Genomic DNA, 13,969 nt, shown 5'->3' with positions numbered 1-13,969 from the left:
AATAACATGCAAAAATCTGTGCAGTGTGCCTTGACTATGAATCAGAATAATCTTAGTGCGACACCTAGTGGAAAGCCATGGAGTTTCTACGCACAGACACACAAACTGCAACGACAAAGCGTAGATTAAGATAGGTAGCTGTAGACCCCTTACGTGCTAACCTAACCTACTTCACTTTTCTCCGACAGTGTAACGTGGGCGACTACTGCTTGGTGAAAAAAGGCGCTGAACACGGCCAGCTCTGCCGCTGTCCACGCGGCTCCAAGTGCGACTACTTCTTTCTTAAGTGTTTATGACGTGTTTAAATGTCTGTGTGTTGTATCGAGGAACTCACCTAACAACGTCCTGATATTGTTAAAAAACGTCCTTCCCAATTGAGCCATTAACTGTTTTGCATTTTCATACTGGTAAAGAAATTCCCAAGATCATCTTAAAAGAACCTCCTCTAATTCCCCATATATGTATGAACAATGTGGTTACATAGATACTATTTCATTAAAGGAATAGCTGATATTTCCAGCCCAATTTTCATGACGTTCAACCTCGTATGTTTCTGCGCAACTCATGTTAATTTCCTCAAGGGACACGGTAAACATTCAAGTAAAAACAACACACCCACATGATATTTTGACCCATTTAGCAGCTCTCAAACATAAGCCCACACAGCCACACACATCAAAGCACATGTTGTCCATGTAGGATCAATTTCAGCTTGTTTTGTTTGTCGGTCAAGAAAAGCTGACAACAGTCTCACATCTTTCATAAAAATACAACTTTTACAGTAGAGGAGACAAAAAACCGATAAGGCCATTTAAAAATGGCCGAGTCCTGCGTTAAGAATCCCAGTCCAGATACAGCGATTCAGTTCAGATCTCCTAGCCCATCCGCAGGCCCCACTGAAATGTTACCATCCTCAGCGTTGCGCTCCACAGAAGAGACGGACAAATCCCTTCTCCTGTTGACTTTTAACACCATTTGTGAAACATTAATAGTTAGTGGGAGCAAAACAGAACCAAAGACCACCTGTGTGTCTGTGTTCACCCTCTGACAGTGGACAAACCGGAGGTCAGTGCAAAAAGACAAATATTTAATCCATATGTTAAATCAAACTCCTTGCCCTGTACAATACATTTCTCAGTATATGAATAATAATAAAAGTTGCCTGGGGTTGTTCTGTGGAAAAAAAAAAATTAAAATAAAACCCGTGGAAAGTGCCTGGTTGGATACACCAAGCACTTGTAACTGCCTTGTAAGGAGCACGTGATAGGAGTTTGCTTACCATGTCCAACTTGGCACTTTCAATAACATTAATTTCCAAATACTACGTGACAACTTCTAGAAAATTAAAATTAATTTCAAGCTGCATAAATTCCAAGCAGTTGTGACAACTGCATGATAAACCACTGAGTGCTGTACAGAGGACCTTCAGAGGCCTGTAACTGGGGCATTTGGAATAAAAGGATAAAAACCCATTAGCCAGGCAGGATGAATCAAACACTGCAGCATTAAGAACAGACCATTTTAAAAACATGATTTCAAACCCTTGGGCCTGACAGAAGTACACATTGTGTCTTTTTTTTGTTCATACACCACAATAAACACTCGCAATAGCAATCATTACAGCAATCCCTCTATGACTGAGGTGTGGCAAAACAAATACTGGTTTACAGACATAATTACTCTACCAAACTAGCAGTAAATTCAGAATACAGAAACCTAGCTGGAAAAGTATTCTCGGAAAGTGTAAGCAAGGAACCCACAACTGAAGGCAAATGTGTCATGATGAACACGAGGCAAAAATGAACCAAAACAGGCATGACCTTTACCCACCCGGAGATGGGTTCAACGCCATTCCAGTTCAGTCAGTTCAGGAATTAAACTGAAATTCAGCTGATTGTTTGAAGAAATCATCACAGAAAATGATGGGCAATTTTCAGTTCATCAAGTGAATTTCAGCTCATTCCCTGAACTGAACTGAAATGGAACAGACCCTGACTGTTATCCGCTGCACAGATACAAAGGTCACTGTACCAGCTGCATAATGCAGCCACATAATCTGAAGACTAGTGGACTCTCGTAAACACCTGTTGTAAGCACCTCTGATGCCCAGGAACAAGCAGTGATTTAGGATGACAGGCAATTACATGATATCCAAGTGTCTGTATTTTTCTGATTGCATTAAGCGACCACAGTTCAGTTTGTTATTCACTCTATGTATATCTGCCCCGTGAAGGATTAAAGTCCAACTCGGGAGAATGTTAAAGGCGTCTACTCTACAAAGTACTTCTGACTCTATTACCCCACAACCTACATGTTTTGTGCTGAAGTCATGTGACACACCTGCGGTCCGAAAAATACAGACAAGTGTGTCTGTCCTTATTTTAATATAGCAGAGGGAGGCATGCAATCAGATCAGATTATGATGGACAGGAGGTAACCAGCCCTGTCTTTTGAAAACAGAGCATGACAGATATAAAATACTGAGAACTTTACCAACAGCTCTGTACCCTGGACTGCATCAATCTATAATGAACGGAGGTAACAAATGAACGAGTTCTTCATCTCTGGGGGAGTCCTAAAAAACCAGCAGATTTGTTTTTGAAAAACAGGCACTAAAGAGGGTTTCTGCATTGTTACCGTTGCCAAGTATTAAATTGAGGGCGATGCCGTGAGTATGCTCTTTCAACCGTCTCGACAGCACGTTCCCACGCCTCCATTTCTCTGCAACACAATGTGTAAATCTAGCCTTGGCCCGATTCTGAGTAAACACGCGATCTGAACGTAAACAGGAGAAAGAAATTCCATGGTACCTCGGCAAGGACCTCTGTTTACAATAGTACTTAGTAATGAGCCTTTGCGTTCTCTATATATACATGATACATGCAAAAGATTGAACATCCAACCAAAACTGCCCTTGGATTTCATATTTTGGAATACCGGTAGTCACTGACATTTTCCAAAGGACTTAAAAAGGAATTTCTCACATCAGATGGATGTGAAAATCATCTATGTGCTTTAAGTGGGCAATAGAGAAGTTCAGATAGAAACAAATTCTCAAACAGTTTTTTCAGACAGCTGCAGGCTCTGCGGAAAGAGGTGAACTGCTTGGTGAATTGTCATTCGCCCTGATCGTTATGTGGTCGAATCCATGCTTGGTAATCACTGTGAGCAGTCTCCCCTTTCCCCAAGGATAGCTGCTCTCATACTTAAACCGAGGGAGGGGCTTTGCACTACTAGCCACATGGAGATGTCCACTTCCACACTACAGCTGAAGATGATGTGCTCGAGAGACTCTAACGTCGCACTCCGGGTCTCTCTGTGACGGACAACTTCTCAAGCCCAAAGTCTGGCCCTCTCAGTTCTACAGTAATGTGAGGTTTCTGTGGCCACAACCATTTCTGGGATCACAGACTGGGTGGACTGCGTGTTCACTCTCAATTACAGCACCCTGCTGTGCCCACTCTTTCACTTCCAGTCTGGTTGAGGTCAAAGTTCAAGGGTCGTCTCAAGCCACAGCAGCGCAAGTACACAAATCCATAACTGTTGCTCTTATCACTCGATATCTGCAATCTAACTGTGAACCGTCCTGATCCACAGCAGACTTGGTAGTCAGAGAGTTATTTCACTGTGCAATCGTAATTCCTTATTAAATAATAAAAACACCCTGCTGTTTTTAGCACTGGATATTTTTAAAAGGAGGAAGGTAAACTCCCAACTGCCTTTAAGCAATTAAAAAGAAAGTCCAGCTGAGTCTTTCAGGAACCCAATCCAACAACGCGCTGAAGCTCTAGTGATTTTGTGTTTTTAGCAAAGCTTTGGTCCGAGCCGAGAGGAAGCCGGGGCCATGGGCACACCTGTGCAGGAACGCACACACAAAACACGACACTCGCTCTTCCACTGGGCCAAATGGAGCTGGATCTGGGGCTCGGTCGGGTGCCGCGCGGTTCCCTCTCTTGCCCCCGGGTCCTAGATGGACTCGATCTGCCGGCGCACTTTTTCTGACGCCAGGCGGTCCAGGGAGCGTTGCCGGGTGACGACCAACAGGGCGAAGAGCACGGTCAGACCGATCATGGCGCCCTCAAACTTCCAGAAGAGCCGTTCCTCCATCAGCGCCGAGCGGCAGCTGTGAGGGAACAGAGACGAAGGGGTTGGAATCATTCATAAAACACCTCATTTTACCTCAGTGCCTCTATGGGAAAGACAAGAGAACAGCTTGTGATATGAACGAGGCAAAGTCAGCTAAATCAAAAAATTAAACTGACTAGTCACATACCCTGACACTGCCTGCCCAACATCCCAGCCTCCCTGTCCTGGGGACTCACCTCTTATATTCGTCCTTGTTGGACTTGGCACAGTTGATAAGCTCTACGTAGCCGGTGGGGCTGCAGGCCTGCAACGTCTTCTGGAGAGACAGGAGCAGAGTGTGAATGGGAGAGGGCGGCAGTGTGGCATAGTGGTTAAGGACCAAGACTTGTAACCAGAAGGTTGCCAGTTCGATTCCCCACTGGAGCACTGCTGCTGTACCCCTGGGCAAGGTACTTAACTCACAATTGCCTCAGTAAATATCTTGCTGTATAAATGGATAACCTTGTAAAAACCTGTAATTGATGTAAGTCGCTCTGGATAAGAGCGTCTGCCAAATGGCAATAATGTAACATACTGGAGAACGCAAGTCCTGCCTCACAGAGCTAATGGCTTATTGGCTAGGTTACACTGTCCCAGCTGAGGTGGTAAGACACTGCAGTGATCACTCTACCTGGCTACACTGAAGTCTCAAGAACAAGGGAATCCAATTTAAGCAAGTAAGCCACATTTGAGCCTGGGTAGCCCATGCAGTCGGAGCTTATTTGGATTTCTCCGACCTGAAGAAGCTTACAGTGCAAGCAGACCCAGGACAGCAGGCTATCACAGTGTCTCAACCCTGGGCTCGTCTCTGTAATGCCCAGTGCCATTCACAGAGGTGGCCGGCTGCTTGAGCCCACACAGAGAATCCTGTGCACAGTATGCATTGCCAGTACAACAACAGTACTCCTGACCATAGAGATTTGGGGATGGAAACGGCAATCCCAATGCACAGCAGCCCAAGCCATTCCAGGTTTTGCTAGAAGCAATCTGGTGTACCAGGTCAAAGGAACCAACAGGCCGCCTGTTCTACATCTCTATGCGTCTAGTAAAACCTGGAACAGCTCAGCCTGCAACCCACTAAGAGTACCACTTCCAGCCATGGCCGAAATGAGAGGATGGGTCCTCTTTGCAAACGTATGGTGTCTATTCAAGATTAAAAAACACAGGTGATCAACAGACAAGATTAAGATCCACGTCCAGCTGGAAGGGGCGAGGGGGAGAGGGAGAGGGAGAGGCAGCAGTACTCACCGTCTGGAAGGCGTTGCACTGGGCGCACTCTGCCGACACCACAAACTCCTCTACCTGCCAGCAGGGGGTGCTCACGACGCCAGTCACTGCGAGACACACACCATGCCAGGACATATGGCAGAAATTACAAACCAAACCCAAATGACATGGTGAATGTATTCAAATGCGTAACACCATCACCAGTGCAGGAGCTGAAGCTATACGACTGGCCTACCTGTTGACACGTGGTATCCTTACAAAAGCCAAAAGCAAAGGCCTCAGACAAAGCACATGGCGTTTTTAAATCAAGGCGTGCGTTTTCATGCTCTGACTCCAACAGAGCTGCGAATAGACATGCAAAGCCCTCCCACATCTACTTCACAATAGTTTTCCTCCCCCCTACCGATGAGTTCTGCAGAAAGGAGCTTACCTGGAGCCTTTTCATCGCTCAGCAGAGCTGCACCAAACACTCTGGGCGACATGAAACACACACAAAAGAAAACATTACACAGTAGAAGAAACAACGCAGACACCTCAAACCCTTCCGAGCTTGCAGGCATTAAGAGTCAAAGGAAGCGTTCCCGCTCACCTGAGCGATATCAGACCCCAGAAGAGGAGGTGTAAGGCCAGCACTCTGGGTCTGAAGCAGGTCATGGAGATCCTGCAGTCGCTCTCCATTCCGAGGGAGCCACACCAAGGGCTAAGATCTCATTAGAGCAGGAAACTTCCCCCCCTGCCATCGACACAACAATGAAACCACAAATGTTCGGGGGGCAAACTTTTTAAGACTATCACAGGAAAAAAAAAAACATTCCAGACTGAGGATTAGGAGTATTCAAGCACACAGTCAAAGCATTTACTAGCTTTCTTTAGGAGAGAGGTACTGGCTGCTAATCTAATTACATTATTGTCATTATTGCATTTAGACACTCTTAACCAGAGCAACTTTTTTATTCATTTATACAGCTGAATTTTGGGGGCAATTGTGGGTTAAGTACCTTGCCCAAGGGTACAAGAGCAGTGCTCCACTGAGGAATTGAACAAGCAACCTTTTTTGGTTAAGAGCCTCGGTCCTTTACCACTATACCATACTGTCGCCCCATTTGGCCAGTTTAAACATATAACCATGAACTATGCGCTGCCACATAACTAATGCAGTTTTAAATATGACTTTCTCTCCAGTAGGTATAAATGAACATATCCGCATCGCGTTGAGTCACTTCAATACAAGCAGTTCTCGGCATCAGTGATGACACACGGAGGGTGATCACAGTATATTTCCAGTACTAAAGGCAACCTCATTTACTGGTGAGGATGAAATTTACCAGCTAATGGACTTTGAGCTCGTTCAATCTACGCAAGACAATATGTTGTAGTGAACCATCGATCTGAGCGATAATGGGTTAGCTAACTTTAGATTCATAACGTTATCATGCCACGCCGTTTGGACTATCGTCACTAATTGCTCCACGCATCCTTTTCGAGATCAATGCTGAGTATTAGCGGTCTGACAAAAAACAACGATGCGACTCAAACCCAAACGATGAGAGTCAAACACGTGACCAAAATTTCTCAACATCCATATCCAGCTAGCTAACAGTTCTGTGAGGGTCACAAGAGCTAAAACATGGCCTAAAGTCAACTTGCACACAATGACATATAGCCAGCGGATAAAACAAACGTCCTTGATGGCGTAAAACGAGTGGCTACACGTACAATGTGTTTAAACGAGTTAATCAGTTCGATATCGAAACTGTTACACCTAGCTGGTTAGTTAACGAAGCTAACTAGCTAGCTAACTACAGCAATATAATTTTAGATAAGCTCAGTAGCTCACACACTTATCCGGCAACTTCAAGCTAATGAGGATTGCTTTATTTGTGAAAAGTCGTATGAACTAACATTAAACTGACGTTAACGATCTAGTCAGTAGGTAAAATTATCGAACAGCCTATCCGCAACTACCGCCGAACAAGCGTTGGCATGCTAGCAAGCAGGCATGGCAAAATCATATTCTCTGATAACACCGTGATGGTACAAGCTGGAAATAACCAAGTATGAGGTTACACACAGCCCAATATGTGGGGTTTACATTACTGGCAAGGGCTGAAAATGTCACACGTTTTAACGCAAAACACACCCGTCTAGTTAGCTGTTAGCTATTTCTGGCTATAGTTAACCTTAGCTATGTAGCTGTTTAGATCGAAGTGGCTAGCGTTGGCTGAACAAACTAGCCGTTCTCTTCCCTGTACAATGAAAAACACTCACCAGAACTCCCTTTTTACACCCCCGGCCTCATCCTGAAAAGTTATCGCTAGCGCTCTGCGAAGATCTCTGCTCTTTAGCTGTCGCGGATGGGTCTGTAAATAGAAATGTTATCTCCAGATTAAGATTTTAGTCGAGCTTCCGTTAACGCGGCCATCTTGAAATGCGTTGGCAAAAAAAGAGTGTAACTTCTGGGAACTCTATGGTCAATCCCTTGTGGAACTGTCATACGGAAACCACAGTGACCCCTGGCGTTCATCTCCTCTCAATGGCGCAGTCGAAAAAATGGTAGGGCCATTGCATAACATGTTATGTGTATTGAGTATTCGTAGTAGTCCTGCTTTACGCTTTCCCACTTTCAAAAGCATAATTCACCAAATATGTGTATTTAAAAAAACAAAGGGATACTGATTAGCTGCTATACTGAGGCTGTCATGACGTTGTATTCTTCTTCCCAAATGTGTAGTGAATTAAAACTCAGTCGACAAAATTAGTTTAGTAAATTATTAGTTTATTTAGCAGGGACCATGCAAAACACATTAGCTGTTATATTAGCACATTAGATTCAGATATGTACTTAATATACGGCTACAGTCCCTTGGTAGGAAATATACTTAAACATTTTTAACGTTTTTATCTTCATGTGAGGAGTGTTTGTAATGAGCGGCACTGATGTACCACTGTATTAGCGATCATTCACAGATTTAGTTCGCTGTTCGAACTCGTGAGGCTCTTTCACGATGTACGGAGCTGTTCTTGGTCTGTAAAAAACATTTTCTATGCAAACCGGTGGCTGGACCGGGAGTTCAGGGGTCACGGAAGGCTATGGGGAAGGAAGTCCTTTGGATGATTTCTGCAAGTTTATGACTAAGGGCAAATGATAACTCTACTCAGCCTTGGAGTTCGAGAAACCTTAGTCTGCCAGTACAACCATAATGTGTGTAGAAATGTGACGTATCACAACCGCAAGCATTTTGTTTTTTGTTTTGAAACCATGACGGGAATGCTGCTGTTGTACATTATTCGAGCAAAGTATGCAACTATTGCCCAAGGGAAAAAAAGCTGTATCTGAATAGCTGGGCCGTAGAATAGGGGTAAAAAAATGGTATTTGCGAAGCACGTAAAATACATAATATGGAGAAATGACTTGAGCATCAACCCTATTTGCATACGAGCCGAACGAGTCACTTAAAAAGTTACATGGCCTGGATGAATTTCGGTAAAAGCACATTAGACTGTCACAGAGATTTTTGACCTTTAGGCTTATCGGAAAGAAAACGTGTCACTGCATGATTTAGGAATCATGCAAAGGTGGCTGATGGATACTATTTCATATAACACTTAAGGCTATTTAAAGTTTTTTTTTATTCTATTTTAGACTGTATATATGAGTAAATATCACGTGCTAGCGCCGTAATTTCCCTGTTTCCTAATAGAGCAACAATGTCATTTTATGGTCTCGGTAAGTTTTCCAGTGAATGGAAGTTCAAATTTTGCGTGTGATCGCTCTGTAGATCCCCACGTGCATTCTGGGACCAGCGGGAGCCTGTTCATGGATTAATGACAACACGATACGTACACATGTGTTATCTCCAAAACATATCATCACTCGTACTGAATTACGGCGAATGCTCTTTGAGCTGAAAACTAAACAAAAACTTTCAGTATATTCTTAGTATGTCGAAACACGCGGTTTTTAACCTGATAGACGTCTACACTGGTAAATAAAGTGTTACTAGCAAAGCATCTGTTGGCTCACCTTATCTAAAGAGCAACGGGAAGGCTGGCTGTTCCGAGAAGTTGGAATCTGTAATTGGACTCGACTCAGCAGTTACTGTTAGTGACTTCCCACTTCTCACAGACACCCAATGAATTTGAGACATTCCCGATATAAATTCTAAAAAAAAAAAAGAAAAAACCTCATCGCTCCTCACATATATGATTCTCGGAAAGTTTTAAACAATTGTACGTGCTTAACTCCAGCATTGGTTGTTTTCGAGAAATAAAAATAACATCTATTGCTTGTTTATGCTCAGTATAAATGCATTATTATGGTAATTAACATATACGTCCAAATTTAGCCAGTTTACTATGACAGGCGGTTTACAATCTAACGTGTGTATTTATTTCGTTGGCATAGGCGTTGCTCATATTAAAATGGTGGATACTGGCGTCTGACTGAAGTCAAGACAGGGAAGCATACGGTGCGCTAAGGGACTATGGCTCCGGGAGACGCAGCCTCCAGCGGAGAGCTATTGGGTTTGGAACCGAACATGGACGCTTCACCGGGATCGATGTCCGCACTCGCGGTAAAGTTGGTCTCGCTGGCGGTACTGTTGTGCGCCACACTACTATGCGGTTTTGCCCCGCTGTGTGCCGGAGTACCAGGGAGATGCAACGCAAATCCTGGTAAGACCTTAAAACACGTGGCTTACGAGCAAATTTAATTGGCATGACGTGTGTACCGCTTCTAAAAATTCAACTTTTCAATATCTAGGTCTGAAAATGGGATATTTTTTCTCTGGACTCCGTGACAAAAGGCAAAACCGACGTCACCATGGACGAATTGCTTCGTGTGGTTTATGAAATTTTGATCAACTTTTATAAATATGCCCAAATGTTTATGGAACATTCCCGAAAATAACAGCCAGTCCCATTTAGAGGTACTGCGAGTTTGTTTTAGAAAGGGTGTCAGCCTTCTGGTCCTAGAAACAAACATGGGCCACCATGTCACGGTGTTTTAAACACGAATGCCGTTTAGAAGTAGTATCTACCAGTGTGCATGACTTGTGAATAAAAAATAAGCAATGTATTATAAAGACATCCATATTGCAAACACATTTTGTGGACACTGTTATAGCTGCAGTGCCGCATGCACTGGAAAACTAGTCAAGTAAGGCACAGCAGTTTGGAGCAAAATACAAATATGTATGGAACAAGGATGGAGGAGGAAATAATTTACATTTATAACATGACTTATTTTGGCATATGTTTATTAATGTGTATTCTGTTCATCTTCTGTTGAATATTTGAACCTGTATTGCTGTTTCAAAAATGGCACAACAGGTGTGGGACAATTCTCTGTGCGTTCCACTGACCACACTACAAACCTGCTGTATTTTTGTACTTCCTCTGTGGCCTCCATTGGAAATCCCCCACCGAATGTATAAATGCTTTTTTTTTTAGAACACAGAAACTGGCGACAAGTGTGGCTCTGTTTAAAAGATCCGGCACAGATCATCACATTTGAAGCTCTGACCCAAAAAAAAAGGAGTGGGGCAGAATCAGTGTCCTGATAATGGCTATCTATAGCGCTGCTTTAACTGTGCCCAGATATATGAAAAGGTATCTGATATGACGTTTCTATCTGACTAATCTCTCCTGCATTATTCTGCCTTATATCAGGTAACCTGGGAGGAAATTTCCTGCTCCGAACACAACAGCACTGTAGTCATATGGGGTTGGGCAGAAAGCGCCGATGGCAAACATCGAAAAAACATATATTCGATTTAGCAGAGAAAATCATGCATTGCAGTATGTTTTTACACAACAGTAACATTTAAATGTCTTACAGACTTGGTAGCTATTGAGGAAGTGCCATACAAGTTTTTTTTTTTGATTGAGCTGATCATTTTGGACTGTAATTAGTGCAACAGGATTTTGTATTGATGTTTGAACAGATGTTTGTTAAAAGTAGGGAGGGACTCGGCAGAACAGATAAAGTGTGAAAGTTCATTCCATCATCGGGGGACAACGGCAGAGAAGGTTTTGGATAGTGATTTTGTACTGCAATGTGACAGGACCACCAGATGCTGTTCTGTAGTAGAGTGTAGCGGTCGGGAGGGCACATAAGCTTGTAATAAATTTCTTTACTAAATATGCAGTGTTACTGATGGATAAGATCGCAAAACATGGGCTACTTAAGTTGTCCTGGGTAAACTTGCCCGCTAAGCAGGCGAACAACGTACCGAAGCCTCAGTTCTGCATAAACATTTAAAGCCATCCTCTCTGTCTCTGACCCTCTCTGTACTGTAGTGGTGCCGGATGCTAAGCGAATGTTTCGGTGTGTCTCCCTGTGGTTTCACGGCACAGCTGCACGGCGCGAAGCACAGCGTTTGGTGAGCTGTTTCGCGGGCGGGGTTTTCCTGGCCACCTGTCTCCTGGACCTGGTGCCTGACTACCTGAAGGGAATCAACAAAGCCTTTGACACTGTGGGGATCACAGTAAGGAGCCGCTAGATAAACCATCCCCTTTCACTAACCTTTTACTTACTTTTGTTATTGTCTTTATTTGTTTCAGTTCTCACTTTATAACTGGAAGTGATGGATTCATATGATCTGAGAGGTTGTCCCTGCTTGCGAGGGCCCAAGTGTTTTCAGCCTTCGTTTTCAGTCATGACGTTTTCAACCACCTGCTGCTCTGAAGTCACTCTAAAAATGGCTGTGGGATGTTCTGAGATGGTATCACTGCCTGTGAGGATCCAAGGTCTTGGTCTGTGGTCATGAGGTTTCTTATCGTCCCACTGCACTGAGATCAATCTGTAAAGAGCTATGGGAGTGTGCAGCTGGACCCAGGAAGCAGATTGCAGTTTTATCCGTGTCTGATGTACCTCTTGCCCTCACACCCCTGTGTTTTTTCAGCTGAAGTTCCCCCTGCCAGAATTCATCATGGCCATGGGCTTCTTCCTGGTGCTGGTGATGGAGCAGATTGTCCTGGCCTACAAGGACAAATCAGGTGGCTTGACAGATGAGAGACGGGCACTTTTGGTGGAGCCCAGCATCCATTCACACGAGAAGGACAAGGGGGGGCGCTCCCACCTGCGCTCTCCCATTGGCCAGGCCGGGGAGGAGTCGGGCAGCGGGGGCGGGGGAGGGTCCGACGGGGAGGGCGTGCACCTCCACGTGGACTTCAACTCCCACTCGGCCATCCGCTCCTTCATCCTGGTGTTTTCACTGTCGCTGCACTCGGTGTTGGAGGGGCTGGCGGTGGGGCTGCAGCGGGATGGCCAGCGGGTGCTGGAGATAAGCACCGCCCTGCTGCTGCATAAGGGCGTCATCGCCTTCAGCCTGTCGCTGAAGCTGAGGCAGGCCCGGCTGCGCCGCGCGGCGGTGGCCGGCTGCCTCCTGCTCTTCTCCCTCACGTCCCCGCTGGGCGTGGGCGTGGGAATAGCCCTGACCGAGATGCCCGCCACGCCCCAGCATCGGCTGTCCTGCTCCACCCTGGAGGGCCTGGCCGCCGGCACCTTCCTCTACATCACCTTCATGGAGATCCTGCCCCACGAGCTGGGCTCGCCCCAGAGCCGCATCCCCAGGCTGGTGCTCCTGCTCACCGGCTTCGCCACCGTCACCGGGTTTCTGTTCATCAAGCTGTAGGGCGCCACCTGGTGGGCAGGAATGGAAGAGGCCAACAAGCTGGAATGCACTTTTTTGTGGTTGTCACGACTGTGTGATGGAATACCTTTTGTTCTCAACAGACGAGTGTCAATCAAATTTAATTTAACGATTTGACTTATGTACGCAAACTCAAATTGAAATCCAAATTATTTTTTTAAAGATAATACAGAATTCTTCAATATTTTCCTCCAATACAGAATAAACTATACAAAATCCTCGCTCACTTTTGGCCACTTCGGGGGGTTGTTATTGCCAGTAAATCCTCTACCTCCGTTTTTAATATTGAAGGAAAGAAGCTGTGAGTACATAAATCTGGCTTCCTAAATGTAATATATCAGTCAGATCCTGTTCAAATTAGGTGGCTTTCTAGGTGTCAGATAAAATCCCAGAAAGTCAATTGCTTTTTAAATACTACTGAGAGAAGGACTGGATGCTTCAGCGTCTGCCTCACCGACAGATGAACACATGTCATATTCAATCACAGCCTAGCAAAGTAACCAGTAAGTAAAGAAGCACTCTCTACTCAAAGGGATTGAAAGTTCTTTCTAAAATGAGTGGTTCAAAATGTGCCCTGTTGTAGCTGTAGAGCTGCAGTGTGGTCAAATAAATATAATTCATGTGTCCCCCAAACTGAACTACCACATGGTATGAACATGTCAGCATGCTATAATTTTATATTAAAGACTTATTTTTTTCCGGTGTAAATCATATTGTATGTATTTTTTTTTATTGAGCTTATAATTTTTTTTCCCTTTCTGGACTGTAATTCCTGCAACAGGATTTTGAAAATTTCCTGCCTATCATTTCTATTGCTGTGACAATTTGCCATGGCACTTACTAATACCACTGCACTGTGGGGTTTGCATTCTGTGTAGAGGAAGCAGCATGTGGCACACAGGGCATGTGTGTATAACTGTGGTGTATAACTGACACAATCTGAGCCATTATATCTGCAGTTC

At 44.5% G+C, this 13,969-nt stretch overlaps 2 protein-coding genes across 4 annotated transcripts; one reads left to right on the top strand and one right to left on the bottom strand.

Moving 5' to 3' along the window:
* Positions 1-640: 640 nt before the first annotated feature.
* Positions 641-7,778, bottom strand: jtb (jumping translocation breakpoint). Of its 2 annotated transcripts, none has more exons than XM_036516340.1 (6): positions 7,621-7,778; positions 5,942-6,085; positions 5,783-5,823; positions 5,374-5,459; positions 4,323-4,402; positions 641-4,123 (listed from the first exon to the last, which is right to left on the bottom strand). In XM_036516340.1, exons 2-6 carry the CDS (start codon positions 6,028-6,030, stop codon positions 3,967-3,969), a joined length of 453 nt encoding a protein of 150 aa, XP_036372233.1. In that variant the 5' UTR covers positions 6,031-6,085; positions 7,621-7,778; the 3' UTR covers positions 641-3,966. The 2 variants fall into 2 exon arrangements, with proteins under 2 accessions (XP_036372233.1, XP_036372234.1); XM_036516341.1 differs by having other exon boundaries at positions 4,323-4,399.
* Positions 7,779-9,523: 1,745 nt separating this feature from the next.
* Positions 9,524-13,705, top strand: LOC118768880 (zinc transporter ZIP1-like). Of its 2 annotated transcripts, XM_036515846.1 has the most exons (4): positions 9,524-9,582; positions 9,758-10,026; positions 11,710-11,840; positions 12,258-13,705. In XM_036515846.1, exons 2-4 carry the CDS (start codon positions 9,837-9,839, stop codon positions 12,987-12,989), a joined length of 1,053 nt encoding a protein of 350 aa, XP_036371739.1. In that variant the 5' UTR covers positions 9,524-9,582; positions 9,758-9,836; the 3' UTR covers positions 12,990-13,705. The 2 variants fall into 2 exon arrangements, with proteins under 2 accessions (XP_036371739.1, XP_036371738.1); XM_036515845.1 differs by lacking the exon at positions 9,524-9,582 and having other exon boundaries at positions 9,603-10,026.
* The last annotated feature ends 264 nt before the right edge of the window (positions 13,706-13,969 follow it).

The sequence above is a fragment of the Megalops cyprinoides genome, chromosome 21 (assembly GCF_013368585.1).
Source record: "Megalops cyprinoides isolate fMegCyp1 chromosome 21, fMegCyp1.pri, whole genome shotgun sequence".
NCBI lineage: Eukaryota > Metazoa > Chordata > Actinopteri > Elopiformes > Megalopidae > Megalops > Megalops cyprinoides.
Note: the sequence above shows the minus strand (reverse complement) of the source record. Positions and strands in the feature narration are given on the sequence as shown.